The following is a 22,234-nucleotide window of genomic DNA, read 5'->3' on the forward strand; positions in this document are numbered from 1 at the left end:
TTGTGGTAAGAAAGTATTATCGGTTCTACTCATGAAATTTGTACATAGAATCTCACTAACAATAGGTATGTTTGAGTTAGCACATCTGTAGGCATTATTTCCTATTGCTCACTGATCTGAAAATTCATAGGTTTTTATCAGTCATCCCATTCCAAGTCCCCAGCCCCTGTAAGAACCATTCTAGTGCTCAGTCTCTTGAGCGTGCGTGTTCAGAGATCTCACACATATGTGACAGTCATACCCCATGTGTCCTTCTGTGTCTCCTAGATGGATAGTTTGTTTCCACATCCTTGCCACCCTGGGTGTTGCTAAAACTGACATGAGTGCACAGATAACACCCCTCGGTCCTCATTTCTACCCTTAATGACAAACTACCTGAAAAGGAAATCAGAAAACAATCTTATTTTCAGTGGCATCTGAAGAATAAAATATCTAGTGAAAAGCTAAGGAGGGGTAAAAGCTTGTTCACTGCAGTTGTAAAACATCGATGAAACAGATGGGAGGAAATCAGAGATCATGTTCACGGGTTTAGAAAAACTTAATACACTTGGGGCTTGGAATGTTGGCAAGCACCTGTAATCCCATCACCAAAGTGGAAGCAAAGCAGGGAAACCCACGTATTCCTATTCACAGCGATGAAACTCATGCTTTCCACCTCACACACAGAAATCAGCACACAGTCAAGCAGCTGAAATGGTAAACAAGCCTCCATCTCATTTCTTTCGAGACTTAGCTCATCTTCCTGAGCTTGAGACCCAGAATAGCAAAACTGCTCCCCACCAGAACTCCACAATATATTTTTCACCCTGGATATTTCAGTTGAGAGTCATTCTCTTCAGTGAGCCTGATGGTGGAAACTGAGCACAGATGGACCCCATCTTGGGATGGAGCCCAGTGTAGCGCCTGAATCACGGTCTCCATGACACTTGGCAGTAGGGGGCAGCCATTTCTCCAGCACACGTCAAGCCTGAGCCTCTTCTTTGCTGATATTGAAGCCCCTCAGAGGCCCTCTGGGATCCTTCACAATAACTTTGTGTCCCTTTAGAGTAATGATGACATGTTCTAGAATGGTACAGTCAGAAGGAGATGCAGCGAAATTCAAAATGCTCTCTAAAAGAAAAAACATTGTAAAACTCAGTGCAAAGCTTGGAGTGTTTATCTCAATGCCCTTTGCTTCTGCCTTAGTTACTTTTCTATTGCTGTGATAAAACACTGTAACCAAGGCAATATATAGAAGGAAGAGCTTATGTGGCTTTATAGTTCCAGGTGGCCAGGGCTCTACCATCATGGTGGGGAAGCATGGCAGCAGGCAGGCAGAGAAGGAAACAGGCAGCTCACATCTTCAATGGCAAATGCAAGACAGAGAGAATGAATTGGAAGGAAATGAGGCTGGCTGTAGACTCTCAAAGCCCATCTGCCGTGACATACTTTCCTCCAGCAAGGCTACACCTCCTAGACCTCCCCAAACAGCGCCACCTACTGGGGACCAAGCATCAGCTTCCTGAACCTGTTGGAGTGCCTCATTCAAACCACAACTTCCTTCTTTTCTACTGCCCTTGATGTACAAATGGTTCTGGGGTCCCTCCTGGTATAAAATTGATGGCTTTATGCCCAATGTACTTTGCTTGTGAATTTTAAGTAAGTGCTAGCCTTATTTTTGTGGACCCAGATTCATAGTCACATAAAATATTCGTTGCTTACTAATGCAGTACCGAATCCTAACTTTATAATGATCTACACTGTTTTCTAAAATCAACTGGATGATTATCATAATAACCACAAATGCGTTTATATTGCTACGAATCTTTACTTTTAAATGCCCCTGTTTCCTTCTTAATAACCTACTTGGCAGAATTCTAAGATGTCTCCATGATGTCCACCCACTGAGTGACATGCCCTGTAGCCCCGCCTTTGAGTATGGGCGGGCCTATAGTTTGTGCCGTCCAATAGGAGATGGTGAAAGTGATGGAGCATTCCTCCAGTTACCTTATAGGATGGAGGAGTCTGCAGGTGTAATTAGGGCTTCACATCAGTTATTTCTGAATTTGTGGAAAGGACTATATGAGCGAGATGGGTCTGGCCCTTGTTGGAAGGACTTTTATCCCTATTGTAAGGACTGTTATAAGGCAGTAGTTCTCACCCGGTGGGTCACAACCCATTTGGGGACCAAGTGACCCTTTTACAGGGGTTGCATATCAGATATCCTACATATCAGATATTTACATTATGATTCGTAACAGTAATAAAATTATAGTTATGAAATAGCAATGAAATAACTTTATGGTTGGGGGTCACCACAACTGTATTAAAGGGTCACAGCAACATGAAGATTGAGAACCACTGTTGTAAGGGGTTCTCCATTGACCTTGTGTTGCTATGCTTAGGGGGTTCCTGGAGCGACTTGGCAGCTTCATCTGGTCTCCACACAGAAGGATGCTCAGTCTGCAAAGGGACTTACTACTAAGCCTGACAAACTGTGTTGGATTTCTAGGTACCCCCATTGTCAAGGGAGAGAACCAATTCCTGAAAGTTGTCTTCTAATATCTACACAGACACTGTGGCACATACGTGCCCACATGCAATCCATCCGTCCATCATCCACGTCTTTAAAATAAAAGAAAGGCAGTAATAATAAGATTTTATTTCCTTTTATATGGTCACGGTGTCTTAGATGTTTATCATAACATGATTTGTTAAATCGTATATGCATCTCCCGAATAGACCTTTGTTGCTTGCAAAAGGTTTTTTTAAAAATGAATAAAAACAACTAAAGTTTCAAGTAGACATTTAGGAGAAATACAGAACAATGAAAGGAATATGTAGAAAGGCATGTGTAGTTTTAGTTTGTCCAAAAGAAACAAAAAACAAAACAATAGAAAATTTCATGTCTCTTTTTCCTTAACAGATAGGAATGGGTTACTTGCATGTTAAGCAAGATGGACTTCGTCTGGAAGGGGAATCGGAGTTTTTATTTCCACTGTATGTCAAAGAAATACGCTCCAGAGTGGTAAGAAGATTGTGTTTCACTTTTGAAAAATAAGTAATGGTTTAGCACAGAAATTCATGGTACGTCCTATCTAACACATTCACGGTATGTCCTAACATATTCATGCTATGTCCTATCTGACACATTCATGCTATGTCCTATCTGACACATTCATGCTATGTCCTATCTGACACATTCATGCTATGTCCTATCTGACACATTCATGCTATGTCCTATCTAACACATTCATGCTATGTCCTATCTGACACATTCATGCTATGTCCTATCTGACACATTCACGGTATGTCCTATCTGACACATTCATGCTATGTCCTATCTGACACATTCATGCTATGTCCTATCTGACACATTCATGCTATGTCCTATCTGACACATTCACGGTATGTCCTATCTGACACATTCATGCTATGTCCTATCTGACACATTCATGCTATGTCCTATCTAACACATTCATGCTATGTCCTAACACATTCATGCTATGTCCTATCTAACACATTCATGCTATGTCCTAACACATTCATGCTATGTCCTATCTAACACATTCATGCTATGTCCTATCTAACACATTCATGCTATGTCCTATCTGACACATTCATGCTATGTCCTATCTAACACATTCATGCTATGTCTTAACACATTCATGCTATGTCCTATCTGACACATTCATGCTATGTCCTATCTGACACATTCATGGTATGTCCTATCTAACACATTCATGCTATGTCCTATCTGACACATTCATGCTATGTCCTATCTAACACATTCATGCTATGTCTTAACACATTCATGCTATGTCCTATCTGACACATTCATGCTATGTCCTATCTGACACATTCATGGTATGTCCTATCTAACACATTCATGCTATGTCCTATCTGAAACATTCATGGTATGCCCTATCTAACACATTCATGCTATGTCCTAACACATTCATGCTATGTCCTAACACATTCATGCTATGTCCTATCTGACACATTCATGCTATGTCCTATCTGACACATTCATGGTATGTCCTATCTGACACATTCATGCTATGTCCTATCTGACACATTCATGCTATGTCCTATCTAACACATTCATGCTATGTCCTAACACATTCATGCTATGTCCTATCTGACACATTCATGCTATGTCCTATCTAACACATTCATGCTATGTCCTATCTGACACATTCATGGTATGCCCTATCTAACAACTGAACCATGGATCTTACTTTACAGAATATGTGCTATAAAGATTTTATTCTTAACTGCTTCAGCTCTGAGTTAAGTAGCCTCAGCATGCTGGGCTGTTTGAACACACACACACACACACACACACACACACACACACACGCACACATTGGATAATATTTAAATGAGGTCAGACATATTTCCTCCAAAATTTAGCATTTCTTTATTGTGGAAACATTCAAAGTGATGTCTTCTAGCCTTTGAAATGTGCAGTGCATTGCAGTCAACTATGGCCCTGCTGCCCCACAGCACTCCCCAGTGTCTTCTTGTTCCTGTTGGGCTGTAACTCCTACCCACTAGTGACCCACCTCTCCCCTCCCACGCCCCTCCACCCCCAGCCTCCTCCCCCTCCCACTCCACCACTAGCCTCCTCCCCCTCCCACCCCACCTCCAACCTCCTCCCCCTCCCACTCCACCACTAGCCTCCTACCCCCTCCCACCCCACCCTCAGCTTTCTCCCCACTCCCACCCCACCCCTAGCCTATTCCCCCATCACCCCATGCCTAGCCTCCTTTCCCCTCCCATGCCACTCCCAGCCTCCTCCCCCCTCCCACTTTACCCCCAACCTTTTCCACCCTTCCCACCTTCTAAATGACCAGTTTTTTCAGACCACACAGCTGAGGAGTCCTGCAGAACTTGACTTTTTCTGTGTTAGACTTTTTATTTTTATTGCAAGAAATCTTTGCATTTTGAAAATAAACAGGTGGTATTCTTGTAGACTATCTAACCATTCTTGGATTTATCCCTGACAAATGCCTTGAACATAAATAACAATGACAACAAAGACCGTGAATGCCTTGGCAAAGATAAAACACTAATTAGAACCTATTTTCCTCGAGAACTGATTAAAATATTAAGAGCATTATTTTCAAACATAATAAACTCAAAGAATGATTATAATCTATTCATAAAAGTCAATGCATTTATACCCTGAAAATAATATTATTCTGGTTATTTAGTTTTGGCTGCAAGTGTCGAGGATCCCAGGATCTGACGTAGAGAGTGTACATATCAACTATATACAAACATAAAGGTAGATCGTGCTAATTTTGGAAGTCCTTTTCAGGACTCATCTCTGCTTCTGCAGTCAACTCAGAATGTGACAGTCAGCGCTCGCAACCCAGCAGGGGAGGTCACGGGCCGGGTGAAAGTGGGTGAGTACAACATCCTTATAGCACCTCACTTGTTTCAAGTCCATGGAGGGTGTAAGCAGATGGACGTTTCTTCTAAAGAGTTGTGAGCTTATTTATAAGTAATAAAACATGAGCTTTCCAACCTTCATGCTGTGCACGGAGGACAGTTAGCACTAAGAGGCAGAAAGACGGTGTAAAGGTTTGTGTGTGTGGAGGGGGGATAGCGTTAAACTTGAAAATAGTGAGGAGAACGATAATCCATGATTATCTAATTAAAGTAAGCTTTATTAAATATTGGCCAGGAAATGAACATTGGCCAGGTTCATACCCAGGATTCCCAGAGAATAGCATGGAATTAGGTTAGTCAGGTGCTCATAAAGGCAAAGCCCACAAGGTTATGTATTTCCCACCTTCATCCAGTAGGGGGCAATCATCCATCCTGATGTATTTCCTGTCTAGACACCTCCTGCCTCTGTGTGATCAAGCACATCCTGTGCAGTTGGAACAACCTTGTTTACAAAAGTGAAAGCCTGTGGCTTGTTATCTTACCTGAACAACAGGTCCCAGCATTCCCCGATGTTATCTGTCCTTGGGCAAGTGGAGCTTGCAGGTTAGAGACGGTTTTGCTTTACAGATCTCTTAAACACAGTCATTTAAAGTTAATACAGAACTTCAGCTCTCCCCCCCTTCCCCCTTGAGTTGTATCCTGAATCAAATCCTTGACTCTGTGGTGGGTGCCTGCACATACTGAGATCTAATAACCATCAGTTTAATAGCACCCAAATAAAAATTTATGTGTGCAGGTAAGGCATTAATAATGCAAGGGCCATTGGGAGTTAGCAGAAACCGAAGGGCCAAAGGCTCTGTGATGATTGGCATCATGGTTATCGTGAAAATGGGAACTAGTCATTTTTCATCCGGGTTTGTTTTTTCTGCAAGTTTTTGGATTTTGTTTTGTTTTATTGTTGTTTTTTGTTTGTTTGTTTGTTTGTTTTGAGTACAGCCTGATTATCCCTAATGAGTCCTGAGAGATTTGCATAGAAACAACATTTTTCTCTTAAAGTCACATGATCTCTCCTTGCTCTACATAGAGAAGGTTGAGTGCCCTATCATATGGTAGAATTATTCCAGAACCCACCTTATAAAGTGGGGACAAACTCAGTCCTACTCAGAGAAGCCCCAAATGGAAACGCCCACATTGCAATCAGTACCACAGATGGGCAGGAAATCAGTGATGTACCTACCTTCCTTCACTCAAGGAGTCCATGTTTGCCAGGAGGACGAGACTAACAACAGAATGATCAGAAAGAACAGCTAAAGAGGTTCTGTGGAGCAGAAAATAAAAATGCGTCCATCTTCACTCTCACAAATAGAGAAGAATATTCCTACACTGCATTGTTTCCAGAATGTGGGTGCAAGGAAAGTATTGTTTTTTTTCCAGAGGAAAGCCGCTGGTACATGATGCCTGCTTTTAGGGAAAACAAAATGAAAGCAGTTAATAATGACATAACAGATGGGGGTATTTTCCATTCCCAGGACAATGCTGAGCACTAATCTTTCATGTTTAAAAGTTGAAAGAGCTGGAAAAATTGCTCAGTACCTAAGAGTACTTGCTGCTCTTGCAGAGGACGTAAGTTAGGTTGCTAGCACCCTCATCAAGTGGCTCACAACGTCTTGTAACAGTTTTATGGGACCCTACACCCTTGTTTGGCCTCTTTGGGAACTCACATACATGTGTGTATGCACAGGTGTGCACGCACACACACACAAAACAACAACAACAACAAGCAAATATTTTTTAAGCTGAAAGGCAATATATTTTGGAAAATAATAAAAGTGACACACAGGAATTTAAATGACAGAGAACATAATGTTTCAATGGATGTATGTAGCTATAGAGTATGAGCCGTGTTTCTGTGGCTTGCAGAGACACCTCAGAGCAAGCATGGTTCTGGTCATATGATGACTAACGCTATGTTGACGGCTAACTCCATGTTTCAAAGTCTAAAATTACTGTACTTAAGAGAACTGTAAAGCAAAATTGGATTCCCAAATGTTAAGGGCTGTTAAGGGTTGATTTTTGTAAGTGCCTGGTCTTGTCCAATTTTAACAAAATTATTGTTTATACAAGGTAATAGGTCATAAGGTCAACCACTCTTTCTGCTTCTGTAAAGGAACACTTGTTTTGCTCAAGATGACCTTCTGCTCGGCAGAACATAACTCAGTGCGCTTTGCCTTTATAACCTCTGAGGAATGTGATTGATTCTACATTTGGGCATCCCGAGTCCTGGTTGCAGACCTGGCACCAGTATACAAATGCAAGTCTCTTCTTGTAAAACTTATTCATGGTTAGCCTGCTGGGTCTCTGGATGATGCAGGCCCACGACAGTAACGGTAGCTTCCTCCTCTGCTCAGTTCTTCCTTTCCACTGCCTGTGGGGAGCCGGGAACCCCTTTGCCTTCAGTCTCACCACGGTTTCTTTTCATGGAAACTAGTGGATCCACGTGCAGTGCGTCCCATCGTTCTTGCATGACTGAAGCGGTGAGCCTGCACTGCATAAGTTGCCCTATTCCCCCATGTTTTTTTTTAAATCAGAAAATGTTATGTATCATTCAGAGTCAATATTAATATAACATATATAAGAGATGCGAGTGACCCTGGATCTCAGGATAAAAATATATATATATACCCAAAAGTAAAACCACATTTTCTTTTTTCTTTGTTTTTTTGTTTGCTTGTTTGTTTTTTTGTTTTTCAAGGCAGGGTTTCTCTGTAGCTTTGGAGCCTGTCCTGGAACTAGCTCTTGTAGACCAGGCTGCCCTTGAACTCATAGAGATCCACCTGCCTCTGCCTTTCGAGTGCTGGGATTAAAGGCTTGCGCCACTACCACCCAGCTAAAACCACATTTTTTTTTAAGCAAAAGAAAAGAAAACTGAGCAAACTGGGAGCTTTAATCCCTAACTATATCTGTCAACAAAATATTTATATTCATTATATTACAAAACATTATTGTGGTAGGATGGGGAGGTGCACGCCATGGTTTGCCAGTCATGTTCCGTGGCTTGGTAGTGCCAGGGCAGTTGTGAAAACAGGGAACGTATGCTGCTTACAACAAACACTTCTAATACCCTGTCCTGACTGGCCCTTCAGGTGCACAAATGGTAGACGTTCAGAGCCAGGGCTTTCAGATCCTTTCTGAAGATGGCAAGCCACTGTTCACCGCCAAGGAGCAGGATGTCATGGTCGGCACGGGCAGGCTACGGGTAACGGGTACGTGGAGACAGTGGGCTGCAGCTGCACGCATAGCTCTGCGCCGCACTCTGTGCTGCACTCTGTAAGGGAAAGCATCTGGCTGTTGATGTTCTTCCTGGCGTTTCCTTTGACATTCTGTTTGTATTTGAAGGACGATACCCTTCCTCATAGAGCTTTGCCCACCTTTCTCCTTTGTCTCTTTTCTGGTCACCGTAGCCAACAGCTTACACATCTTTCTGTACAGTTCACATACCTGCTTGATCCCCATTATCTCAGATACTTGAATACCCCATGTGCATACAAAACAACCTTTCCTCTGGTTGATTCAAAAGTGGATTTACTGGATTCACCTTCAGTATAAAAAAATTCAGTGACAAACATTTCCAGAACCTCATGCCAACTTGCTTTTTATGCTTCTAGAAGACGAGAGGTGCAAACAGACAGGTGTGTTCGTCACTTCCAGAACTTTTCTCTACTAATCAGATCAGCAATAGCATCTTCTCTCACACAGTGTTACCAGGATGTAGACTCGAGCCCTGACATACTATTTTATGTGACATATGCATCTTTCCCAAGCACACTCCAAAGTGATGTCCTAATGTTGCAGACTTTGCTAAGGAAGCAGCAGCTTCCTTTCTTTACAAACGATACTGGGAAAACCAGAGATGAGCAATTGAAGCCAGTGGGGGGGGGGGGGGAGCCATGTGCCTATAGTCTAAACACTCAGAAAGCAGAGGCAGAGGATCACGAATTCAAGACCCGGGCTGCATGGTGAGACCTGTTCTCTCCCTCTTCTTTTCCCCGCTCCCAACACTTACTGCTTAGTAAGTAAAAGAGCAAGTCACTAAGTATCTGACTAGTCCACTAGTATATATGGTTTGACTCGTGTGCCTTGGAATGACGGAGACATGACACACGGTTAGTAGGAACCAACTGGAATATTTAATGTACATGTTTTCCTAGACTAGCATTTCGTCATCCCATCCTCATGGCCTGACAGCTACTGTGGCCAGTACTACAGCTCCTCCTCAGTCCTTGGATCACACACAACCGAGCCTCCTCATCTACAGTGGGCTGTGCTGCTGAGACAGCACGGTTGATAGGCAGGTAGACGTTATCTTCCACTTGGGATATTATCAGTTCATGACATGGTTATTGGAACATAGAACCATTATGAGTTGAGGGCTAGCTGTGTAGGAAACATTGGCTTTCTTAACCTCAAGGCTATTGCTGGACTGGCTGCATGCAAGTTGTCAGTAGGTCTGTCTCCTGATGTGTACAAGTTTGTTGGCAACACTAATCTACTCTTGTTGATAGACCAAGATTAATGTGTGCAAAGTCAGCATAACTTTTGGAAAAGTGTCACTGCATTGCAGGGTGTAGAGAAAAGAGTAAACAGAAACTTGGATTCCATCCCTCCCAAGCCCCATCACAGAGGATGACCCACTCCCTAGCCTGGGGTTCCTTTCAGATTGTGGCATTGTAAGAAAAGCAGATGGGAAACCCCATGGGCAGTTGCAGTGTAAGTTACCTGCCTTCATGAGAGCCACCCCGGGGGCTTGTTATGTCTGTATTTATTGGATTCAACCCTAGAATGCCTGACATACTAGTGCATTGGCTCCTTTTCTTGTCTCTGTGAAAAAGCATCCGCCAGAAGCCACCTGACGGAGGAAAGGCTTACTTGGCCTCACAGTTCAGGAGATACAGTCCACTGTGGGAGAGAAGGCACAGAGGCTGGACCTGCTTGCTCCATGGCTGAGGGAGCTGATAGTCCAGCACAGCTTACGCATCTCAGAGGTTCTCCAGAGACAGCTCAGATCAGAAACAAGACAAGCAATGAACCTCAAGGTCTGCCCCTAGCAGCCACTGCCTCCAGCTAGCCCAACCTCCTAAAGGTTCCACAGCCTCTGCAAACCGTGCCGACAGCGAGAGAGCTACTCCTAAAACACATGGACCTGGGAGGGCATACACAGGCACCGCTAGACTATTGCAAGAACATTTGCTTGAAGGCAAGGAGCAGTTTGAAGTGTTTACATTGGGAACAGAGTGAGAGGTAGTATGGGTGCCATGCAGTGTGACAGTGATGGGAACAATAGGATTATTACATCATCTGAGAAGCCTGGGACCCTTCACAAATGCTCAATGAATCTATAGAATTGACCTTAAACACTTAGCGGCAAAGATGCAATAGTCTAGCGTGCACATCCCCTACACAAATAGAAGTGTTAATATTGCATTCTGTGTATTGGAGGGATTTAAAGAGAGCCTGTCGGGAAGAATGGAGCCACTGGAAACCACCAGTACTGGGTTCAACACAAAGTGTCTGAGGTCCCAGACACTTTGATTTGGAATATCTGTCTGTGAATAGACACAAGAGGGATGAGAATTCACTTGCTCTGTAGCTTGGATCATCCCTATTATAGAGGTTTCAGGAACTTGCATTTTGACTAGAGCCCACCACATGAGGCCAGTGCTGGAACTTTCCACTCTTGAAGGTTAAGCCTACCCTCAAAAACTCTGGATTCTGGGATTAGGGATGCTCAACCTCTAGGCTGGACTGACTGTTTAATTTGGCTGATTCCATTTCTTGTATTTTGTTCTGACACATCTTTGGGCTTTGTTTAGGGCCGGAAGGAGCTCTCTTTGAACACTCAGTGGAGACACCCCTTGTCAGAGCTAACCCGTTTGAAGACATTTGGTAAGGAGTTTGCTTCCAATATAAACAAGCTTTCTGATAGCAAACAAAGAGGTGTGCCTGCAGACAGATGCTCACAATGTCCCCATATCACTTCTTCCTGCTTTAGCCACCTTTACTGCCAGGGCTTTCAGCATATAACTAACTTGTCATTGCTTATTAGAGCCCAAGGCAAGTCCAAAGCCCTGGCAGGTCTAAACTTTGTTGTGGTTTCAAGGCTCTTCCTCTCTTGTCCACACTGCCTCTGGTCAGGCTCCATAGGACCACAGGAATCTGCTGGTCACACTTCCGTCAGAGGGGTATTGTTCAACGGACACTGTTTAATACACTCTGCTGCTTCCGCATCAGGGATGGGATGATGGATGGGTGCCCTGGGCCCTATGTGGGCAGGACTGGGCCTGGCACTTCTCTCCCTTGCGTGCCTCCCAGACTTGAGCATCTACTACCCTTCCCACCCCAGGCGTTTGAACAAACGCTTTCCTCTGAGGGGTCCCTTCTGTTACACCACCCATCCCTACCCTACCCAAAAACAAGCCAAAGCCTCATGGAAGAGGACAGTGCCCCAAACAGACTTTGAAATTTGAAATAAGCACTCTTGAAAGTGTCAATTTAATCCAAATTGTAGGTGCCCTTCTTCCTGTGTGCATGCACGTGGGTGTGTAAGTGCACATGTGTGTGTGTATTATATCTCACATGGATACTATTCATTAAGGAAAGAATGGTATAAATGCAAGTACAGGATAAATTCATATTTGCAAACCATGTTAGAAAGCTTTGGTATCTGTATAATTTTCCCTATCAGCCATTTTTAGCGCGCAGTTCAGTGAACTGAACATCCCAAGCACTTTTGAACGATTGCCACAGTCCATACCCAAAGCCTTTCTTCTCTTTGAACTGAAAGAACTTTAGTAGTCCTTCATCTTCCCCTTCCCATCTCAGCCTGGACCCACCACACCACTTTCCACCTCTGTGGACTTGACTATTCTAAGCACCTCATGCAAAAGGGAGATACTGTGTTTCTCTTGTTGTGACTGCTTCCCTTGGTCTAAAGTCCTCAACTTTTGATGTATTTGCACATGGTGACTCTGACAGAGCCCCCCATAATTCTAGACTGTTAACCATCATGTATCCACTGTTAATTCCACTAATACATGATTTATGTCAAAGGTTGAATGGTATTTTTTTAAATAAATGGCCTATTATAATAAGGATGTAGAATGTCCCCTACAGGCCCGTTTATTTGGGCAGTTGGTCCCCAGTTGGTGGCACTATTTGGGGGAGGTATACAAACTTCAGGAGGTGGGACCTAGCTGTCGGGAATAGTTGGAGAGCATGCGGGTTATAACCAGGTTCTGACCCAAGTACCCCTTACTTTCTGGCCTATTAAGAAGTGAGCAAACCATCTCAAGCTCCCAGTGTCAGAGTCCTTGCTGCCCTGCCATTCCCTCCATGATGGACTCTACCTCCTCAAACCACAAACCAAAAGAAATTCTTCCCCTTAAGTTACTTCTTTCAAGTGTTTTATCACAGAGAGGAAAAATGTAACCCAGAACATCCATGTCATTGCTTACACATGAGGTCATCACTGGGGTAATTTTACCATCGGGTTAGCACCCTTTGGAACCAGTTGTTAAATACAAAAATAAATGTTCCTACAAGCCAATGAAACCCTAAAGTGCTACACACAGAGTTGAGTGGGTGGTTCTGGTGAAGATTCAAACACTACAGAAATGCAGATAGAAAAGATGGATTATGAAGTTTCAGACAGGCATGGGGATTCTATCAAAACTGAGCTGAGGCCATTTGTGTTATATTCTGGTAAGGACTCTGACGGCATTCTTAACTATACATGGATAATCCTAGCTCCTTGGCCAAACTAACTTTTCAATATTATTCCAACATTTTATCCATCTAGAAATATTTGTAACAAAAACATCAATAGTGATGATAATTGAATTGTAATAATGTTCATTAATTCTATAAAGGGTCATGAGGTCAATATTAAAGAATTATCATTGAGGATGAGGAATATTTTCTTAAAGCATAAAATTATTTAATATTTTGTAAAGAAAATTTATTAAGAACCTCTTGAAATAAGAAATTTTAGAGATTCACTTTAAAGAGAATGCTAACATTTTAAGAAACTAGGCATCTCAGAGTTAAACATAAACCGCGGCGGCGGGGCTGCGTCCCCAACACCCCAGCCGCCTGCCCGGCTAGCTTATGCCCCGAAATAATTACACGGACACTGTATTCTTTTAAACACTGCCTGGCCCATTCTCTTCTAGGCTAATTCTCACATATTAATTTAGCCCATTTCTAATAATCTGTGAGAACCGGTCTTACCGGGAAGATTCTAGCCTAGTTCATCCTGGGTCGGAGCTTCATCCCGGGAGCTGGGCATGGCGTCTCTCTCAGGCGTCTGCTCCTGAGAGGAGAGCTGTCAAGTCTCTGAGCTCACTTCCTCTTCCTCCCAGCGTTCTGTTCTGTTTACTCCTCCCACCTATCCTCTAACCAATAAAATGGGCCAGGGCAGTTCCTTTATTAGCCAATGACCTTCCTCCATCACCTATTGGCTTACTGACTCAATTTCATTTCTGTGGCTGTGATAAAATACCCTCACAAAAGCAAGAGAGAGGGTTTGTTAGCTCACAGTTCTGGGGGACAGTCTATCATTTTGAGGAAGTCATGATGGCAGGAACTGAAGCAGCTAATCACATCCACAGTCAAGAGCAGAGAATGAACAGACACAGACTTTCACTCAGCTCACTTTCTCCACTCATAGAGTTCAGGATCGCTGCCTAGGGAATGGCACCACTCATAGCGGGCAGTCTTCCCATCGCGGTTAACACATTTTCTTCCAAACTACCATAGGTTTTGACAGGGATTTTTTTCTTTTATTACTATACAGGTCTTTTGAAAATTTATTAAGGCTTCCAGTTTTGTGTTTTTAGGGGATTTCTGTGTGTATGAATATATGTGACTCTGTTTCTACATGTGTATCTCATGCTTATTCTTTGGCTCTTTGTCTTCTGTTTATTTTGTCCTATTTCAATTTGTTTGTTTTTGTTTTATCTTATTTTATTAGTATTCTTTATTTGCCTGTTGGTTTTATGATGAGAGAGAAAAGGTGTGGATTCTGATGGGAGGGAATCTTGGAGGACTTGGGGGAGAGGAACCATAATAAAAATATATTGTATTTAAAATCTACTTTTAATAAAATAAATAGTTTACTTATGACATTTTGATATATCAATCCCAGTGCTCTTGGCTGCTATTTGCCCTTTACTACCTTCCCCATCTCCCCTTCCCCTCACACTGTCTCCCTCCCTCCTTAGTTCACTTGTTTCTGTATCATATAGACAGATGAATGCACATGATATAAAACATGTCTTTTAATCTTTCTTTTCCTCTCCATTGCTCTCCTTTGCTGTCCCCATCCTCTCCCAGCATCCTCCTCCTACTGTCATGTCATGGGAGAGAAAACATGACCACTGTCTTTCCTAGTCTAGCTTTTCCCACTTACATGATAATCTCTAGTTCTATCTATTTTCCTGCCGATGTCATCCCTGCATTCTTTACAGCTGAGTAAGGATCCCCTCTTCACTTTTCTTCGTGTGTGTTTTCTTAGTGTACTGAGCAATATGTGGGCATGTGTGTTGCAGAACGTGTGGAGTAACAAGATATCAATCAATACATCTGCTCTACACACTATGGTATGGTCCAGGAGTCTCAGGCAAGAGACACAGAGACAAACAGAGACACAGGGACACGTGTCATCCTTGATACAAGAATGCCAACTTTATTGTGCTCCAGGGAGGCTTATATAGGGATCCTTAACTGATAGCCATGCCAGCTCTCGGATCTTTCAGCTGCAGGCCTCATCAGAACCCACTCCCCTGCCATCAGGGTCTCGTGCTCAGAGCAGCTGCAGGCTCAGGTAAACAAGTTGTTTTGCTCAGTTCACTCCAGCAGGCAAAGGGTCTGAGGCAGGCAAAGAAGGTCAAGGAGCTAGGCAAGATACTAAGCCTTGGGTGCCTTGGTTCTAGGCTTCTTACCATATTTATTTAAGGGCTTTCAGACTACATGCTGGCAGACATCACCTCAGAGAGACTGAAGAGTTTTCAGATTCTGCTATATCTTTTGGGGCCCAGCTACTGGTGGTCAAGAAGGAGATATTCAACTATTCAACTTTTTTTTTTTAACACAGTGGAAGCACCATGGAAGGAGAACTTTGTTTACTTTGGTCACTGTTCTGGCTGGAATCCTATGTAGCTATGATGCTGTTTTAATTCGCATTTCTCTTTGAGTGTTGTCTTAGTTTCTTGTCTTGTTTCTGTGATAGACTATCCTGACAAAATTCTCGAGGAAGAAAAGGTTTATTTCAGCTCATTGTTAGGGAAGTCGGGGCCACAGACACCTGAAGCAGTTGGTCTGTTTGCACCTACTCACAATTAGGAAGTGGAGAGGGATGGATGCCTGTGCTCAACTTTCTTGATTTGTTTTGTATGACCACCCCCCCCCCTGCCCTGGGAATGATGGTTTGCTCAGTGATCAGATCTCCCCACCTCCATGAACCTAATGTAGATAGTCCCACAGGCATGCTCACAACCGCCTGTAACTCCCAATTCCAGGGGATCCAATCCCCTCCTCTGGCCTTGTGAGGAAACCACACACATGGTGAACACAGACAGACAGCGCTCTCTCTCTCTCTCCTCTCTCTCTCAGCTAAACATTTTCTGCTCTCATGGGAACATGTAGCAAATATCTTTGACCTTAAATCTGTCTCTTTTGTTACTTCCCTGTGAATTTGTATATTAACTAAATTCTTGTTGGGGAATATTATTTTAAGGTGTGTTGCCTTTGTTTATGCTGCATTTGTTTAACTCTGTGAAGCTGTGATTCTCTGCCTGTCTAAAACACCTGATGGTCCTAATAAAGAGCTGAATGGCCAGTAGCGAGGCAGGAGCAAGGATAGGTGGGGTTTGCAGACAATATACAGAGAAGGAGAAATGAAGAAAGGAAGAGGACAAGGAGAGGAAGACATCAGGGGCCAGCCATCCAGCTATACATCAAGCCATGGAGAAAAAAGTAAAGAAAGGTACACAGAAATGGAGAGAGATACAAGCCCAAAGGCAAAAGAGAGTTGGGATAATTTAAGTTTAAAAAAAAACTGGCAAGAAATAAGTCAAGCTAAGGCTGGGCATTCATAATTAAGAATACGCCTCTGGGTATGATTTATCTGGAAGCTTGATGGTGCCCCCAAAGGCCAAAAGAGTAAAACATCACATAACAATGCTGTCACTGTTTAAGCTGTCCACCCATGGCGTTTTCTTCTGCAGTGCCACGATAACAGCTGTCTGTTGGCTGTACCTCTGCACAGAGGACACTGATCTCATAGGCTGTCACTGGTAGGACACGTGTTTCTCTGCTACTCACTGTGTAGGATAGTTGCTATCAACGTGACACAACCGGAGTCACCTGGAAAGAGGCACTGCCTTCATCAGACAGACCTGTCAGCATCTTTGCAGGGCATTTTCTTGATTGACGATTGACTTGGGAAGACCCAGCCCACATGAGCAAGCCATCCCTGGGCAGCTGGACTACGTAAGAAAGCAGGCTGAGCAGGCCACGGAAAGCGAGCCAGTGAGCAGCCTTTCTCCACGGGCTCTGCTGGAGTTCCTGCCTCGAGCTCCTGCCCTGGCTTCCCTCAGTGATGGACTGTAAGCTGTATGCTGACATAAAGCCTTTCTTCCCCTAGCTGCTTTTATCACAGCAATAGAGAGCAAACTAGAACATTCACCATTTCTGAATGTATGTGTATAGAACACGTCAACATTCACGAGTGACATCAAGTTTCTTGAAGAGTCTGCGTCCCTTGTCAGTTACACTTCTATTAAGCCATGAAGGTTTAGTGTGCAAGGTTCGGTAGTTTATTTTCCTCCTTCATTCGGTTGGTCCTCCCCGTCCTAGAACTGCTCACCTGGAGCTATCCTCCCACCTCAGGCTTCTGAGTAGCTCAGAACTGCTCACTGGGGCCCTCCTAACACCTCAGGTTCTGAGGAGCTTGGGCTCAGAAGCGTCTTAGCTGTTGTCCCCAAGTGGTTCGAGGGTGGCGTCTAACATCTTTTTCCTCATTTCAGGTTAGAATCCCCAACACGGAGTCTAAGCATGGATGCCCCAAGGGGGGTTCACATCAAAGCGCACACTGGAAAAATGGAGGCCCTTTCTCAGATGGACATCATCCTACGGAGCAGTGACGGAGCAGTGAGTACAATGAAGGAGTGCTGAGCGACTGTGCGGCTGAGGCACCTGCACGCTGCACCCACCAGGGCGTCAGTGTGCTAACCTTCTGCTGGCCTGTAAGGAGACCAGAGGAGAGGCACAGCATAGGCGGTGCGGAGGAAGAACTGAGGACACGTCAGTACTGGGAAGGGTCACAGACGGTTGGGCTCATTCCACAGTGGGCTCACTTTCTTACACCGGCACCGGCACCACTAAGTCCCTGTTTCCAGTTGTGAGAAAGCACTGTAGACTTTGAGGAGGTGCAGACATCAGGTTTTGCATTTCCTGGTGACTCGGTGTTTCACAGCATGGCTGTTATTGGGGTTGTGTATAAATGACAACCGTCCCTTCTTGTTGCCCAGAGCACTATGTGTGTGGGTCACTAGCCTAGGTCATTAGCACTGTGGGGTGCATGGTTACATGCTCGCTCTCCAGCTCTGCCCTGGCTTGCACCAGGGACAGTCAGCAGAAACTGTAAAGCAGACTGCAAGCCATGCAGGGTACAGGGGAGCTGCAAGTCCAGCAGCCCGGGCCTCTGTGGGTCATCCATCAGTCCTCTTTCTGGAAAGTCTGCTGGCCCTCTGCGCCTGTCTCCTCATTAAACAAAGGGGGGAAGTGCTTGATCGTGCCTTGTGGTCTTGAGGCACTTGTGAAACATTTTGAAATGACGTTCATTTAGCATGAATGTAGTTAGGATGCACACAGTGCTGTCCTAAAGAAGGTCAGGTATGTGGACAGAACCCAATCAATGGCGGCCCACAGAGAAGATGTGAAAGACATCTACAAACTGAAACTTAGGAGCTTATGAGATCCAGAGCTGCCAAAGTCAGAGATGGAGCCAAGGGTTCTAAAATCTTACTATGGAGACACGGTATCCCCACGCACTGCACACAGCTTCAATGACTATTGAGACATGGTATTATCATGCACTGCACAAAGCTTCAGTTACTATGGAGACACAGTATCACCACACACTGCACACAGCTTTAGCTACTATGGAGACATGGTATCACCACACACTGCACACAGCTTCAGTTTTTAAATTTTCACCGTTCCTACTGTGAACCAGGCAGCAATTCTTCAGGTAGCACACAATGGGACCTTTAATTCCAGCTTGCATTCCCCATGACTAGGAGCTGGACAGAGGGAGGACAGAAGTCTGGACTCCTGCCTAACATGCTGAACAGTAAAACAGTGTAGGCTGTCAGTGGAGGAAAAGAAGCTACTGGACAAATTAACCTACCAACCGCAAGACAGGAGAGGGCAGAGATGCTGAGGTAACAGCCTCCCAGGGAAGAGCAAGTACTCAAAGACCCCCTGGCATGGCAGGTGCTCACTGGATTGCCTCTGCTCTGCTGCTATGCAAAGCCACACAGTGCAGGCTGTCTGTCCCGCAGCCAGCAGTGCTCTGATGGCTCATTAGCAGATGGGAATTCATGGATGAGAGCTATAGGAATCAAAGAGAGCTCCAAGCTGGCTGACAATGAAGACATTATGCCAACCTACAAAGCACTGAAACTTCCTTTTAATGAGTGGGTGTCGGGAGGAAGGGGCAACCCACTCAAGGCCACTGTTCTCATGTCCTTAGGAGAATGGTCCCCTGCCTCAGCAATGGCTCTTTGCACCTATTTAACAAACTGGGTTGTTCCCATGGCCCCTGCCCTGCTTTAGTCTTAAGGCCTGCTGCACTCAGCACTCAGGAAAAGACAGAAGGATTTTGTTTGTTTGTTTATTAAAGATTTCTGCCTCCTCGCCGCCACCACCTCCCATTTCCCTCTCCCTTCCCCAATCAACTCCCCCTCCCTCAACAGCCTGAAGATCAGTCAGGGTTTCCTGCCCTGTGGGAAGTCCAAGGACCTCCCACCTCGACAGAAGGATTTTGAATAATGTTAAGAGTTTAGGGAAATGGTTGGCAGCTGGAAAGGTGAATTCAGTTGTCTCTCCTAGGAAAACAAATCCCAGGTAAAGTCAGGATAAAGTCGGACATCTACGAACCCATTTCTGTGGACTGTCATTCCAGTGGGGAGGAGACAGTTCAGCATAAATTCACACACCATCACAAGTGTGAATCGGCATAGCAAGCCTGTCAGTTTTGCAAATAACTTCAAAAGACATTTTTTGAGGAGTGTGAAGTTGTTTTTACTCTTATTTCTTTGGGGGCCGCCACCCAGCTCCCAAATAAATACATGGAGTCTTATTTTTACTTATGGATGCCCACCTTAGCTTGGCTTGTTTCTAACCAGCTTTTCTTAAATTATTCCATCTTCCCTTTAGCTCTGGGCTTTTATCTTCTCTATTCTACATACCTTTCTTTACTTTTTACTCTGTGGCTGGCTGGATAGCTGGGTGGCTGGCCCCCATGTCCTCCTCCTTCTCCTCCTTCCCCTCTTCTCGCTCCTCCATCTTTTCTCAGATTTTTCCTCCTATTTATTTTCTCTGCCTGCCGGCCTGGCTTATCTTTCCTCCTGCCTTGCTATTGGTCGTTCAGCTCTCCATTAGATCAATCAGGTGTTTTCAACAGGCGAAGTAACCCAGTTTCACAGAGCTAAACAAATGCAACATAAAAGAATGCAATACATCTTTGCATCATCAAACAAGTGTTCCAAAGCATAAACAAATGTAACACATCTTAACATAGTATTCCACAACAGGAGCGAAGCAATGCAGAATTGAAAAGCAATCTAGTTTACTGAACTAATTGTAAAACGATGGGTCAGTTTTCCTAGCTAGGGAGTCAAAGAAAATATGGCCTCTCCCCACATTGGAGGAGCATGTCAGCTCCAGGCCATTTTGAGAGGACTCCAATACAGGCAGGTACCCAGCTTGGTACCCAGCTTGTTTTCAATGGGAGAAAATTACCTTGGACTATGCTGTAAATGTCCCTTGAGCAGTTCGTTCCTCCTTCCTCATGTCTCATCTCTTTCTCCCAAACAGCTGGTTCTTGATGCTGAAACTGTGGGTTTGCCCATGTTGAAGCAGGGGACACCGGGTCCCTCTGGCAGCTCTAAGGAATTCTATGAGATTTGTGTGTGTCCTGATGGGAAGCTGTACCTGTCTACGGCTGGTGAGGTCACCACCTGCGAGGAACACAGCCACATCTGTCTCTGACGGCTACCTCTTCTGCAGGGCACCGATGTCGTCTTGGTGAGCTGAGAGCTGTGGCCTCAGCCTTCATGTCCCCCCAGCTGGATGGGAGCTGGAGGAGGCCCTGCTAAAGCCCTCAGAAGCATGCAGGGGGAATGTTACAATGGAACTGTTGGCCTAAACGGCCTGGTTTTAGAACGATACAGAGAAATGTCAAGAACCTAGTCACTGGATTTTCCTCCACGTCTCTCATGTTGAACTGCTATCTGGAAGCAATGCATCACACTAAACAGCAGACATCTCTCCCCTCACACACATTCAGCCGGCTGGTGGATTCTAGAATGCCCCAACCCCACAAGCCCTTCCTTTATATTAAACCTCAGGTGCCCCTTTCAGCTAAGTTCAGTGTCTCAGATTTTACCAAGAAATCTCCAGGAGTTTGAGGTTGATAGATTTCAATACATAGTTAAGGGAAAAAACTACAAAAAATTAGTCATGCTTTTTTATATACAAACCAATGAGCAATAAAAACAACATTTTTTTCAGACCAGAATTTAAAAGTGTCTTACTTTATTTAATGCTCATAACTCTAAAATGTAGAAAGTATTAATTATCCTCAAATTATTGGAGGTAAAGGCTCAGGTCAGTCGGTCATAAGGCACAGGGTCCCAGGTAACTACTGAGATTAACTCAAAATGTGACCGTACATTGCTATAGTCATTTTCACCTGGAGAACTCCGATATACTCACTCCACTCAAAGCACTATGACAGCTGTATGCATAGATGTATAATGTTAACTGACAGATTTAGCAGGTGCCCAAGGGCTTCTGTCTCCAAGGATCAAAGGGAGTGGTGAACCTCTGCCTTCCAGGCCTAGTGCTGACTTCCACAAGCAGGAGGCTGGGTGCAGCGGCGTGGAAGCAGTCATGCGACTTCTACAGAGGAGGCTGGGTGCAGCGGCGTGGAAGCAGTCATGCGACTTCTACAGAGGAGGCTGGGTGCAGCGGCGTGGAAGCAGTCATGCGACTTCTACAGAGGAGGCTGGGTGCAGCGGCGTGGAAGCAGTCAGGCAATGTGTGAATGTATACAGTGCCATTGTTACATAGGTTGATAATAACGAAACACAGTGCATATCTTGGTCTCTGTGGAGGCCCTTCACTGACAGTGAAAATGCCTGTCATGGGTCTTGAGAAATGACTCAGTGGTTAAGAGCACACTTCTCTTGCAGAGAGCCAGGTTTGTTTCCCAGACCCCGAGTAAAGCAGTTCACAACTGCCTGTAACTGCAGGTTCAGGGGTACCTGACTTCTTTGGCCCCCACCAGCACCTGCACTCCCATGCCCATATCCAACACAAATACATCCAAGTACATAGAATTTAAACGTATTAAGGTCTTTTTAAAGTGCCCATCATTTTTTGAAAAGGTGGCAGAAGTTGCTTGTTTGTTTTGCAGTTTTAGAAGAATCTCAGTTTAAGACCGAGTGAGACCAGCTCTCCTGCAGCTTCCCGCCCACAGATCTGTAACATGAACACATGTGCCTTTTCA

General features: G+C 44.4%; 2 protein-coding genes across 3 annotated transcripts in view; one reads left to right on the forward strand and one right to left on the reverse strand.

Annotated features, from left to right (window-relative positions):
• Sgcg (sarcoglycan gamma) overlaps window positions 1–21,241 on the forward strand; it is a 31,152-nt gene extending 9,911 nt beyond the window's left edge. For both annotated transcript variants that reach the window (XM_041634034.1, XM_041634035.1), the window contains exons 3-8: window positions 2,906–3,007; window positions 5,306–5,393; window positions 8,523–8,642; window positions 11,250–11,322; window positions 17,463–17,586; window positions 20,539–21,241. In XM_041634034.1, the coding sequence (XP_041489968.1) occupies window positions 2,906–3,007; window positions 5,306–5,393; window positions 8,523–8,642; window positions 11,250–11,322; window positions 17,463–17,586; window positions 20,539–20,712 (681 nt within the window). In that variant the 3' untranslated portion in view covers window positions 20,713–21,241. The remainder of the gene's footprint in view (window positions 1–2,905; window positions 3,008–5,305; window positions 5,394–8,522; window positions 8,643–11,249; window positions 11,323–17,462; window positions 17,587–20,538) is intronic.
• Sacs (sacsin molecular chaperone) overlaps window positions 1–22,234 on the reverse strand; it is a 139,765-nt gene that overhangs the window by 27,174 nt on the left and 90,357 nt on the right. The window lies entirely within an intron of this gene.

This window comes from Microtus oregoni, unplaced genomic scaffold (genome assembly GCF_018167655.1).
Source record: "Microtus oregoni isolate MIOR12 unplaced genomic scaffold, Mior012 000045F_ref0000178, whole genome shotgun sequence".
NCBI classification, from domain to species: Eukaryota; Metazoa; Chordata; class Mammalia; order Rodentia; family Cricetidae; genus Microtus; species Microtus oregoni.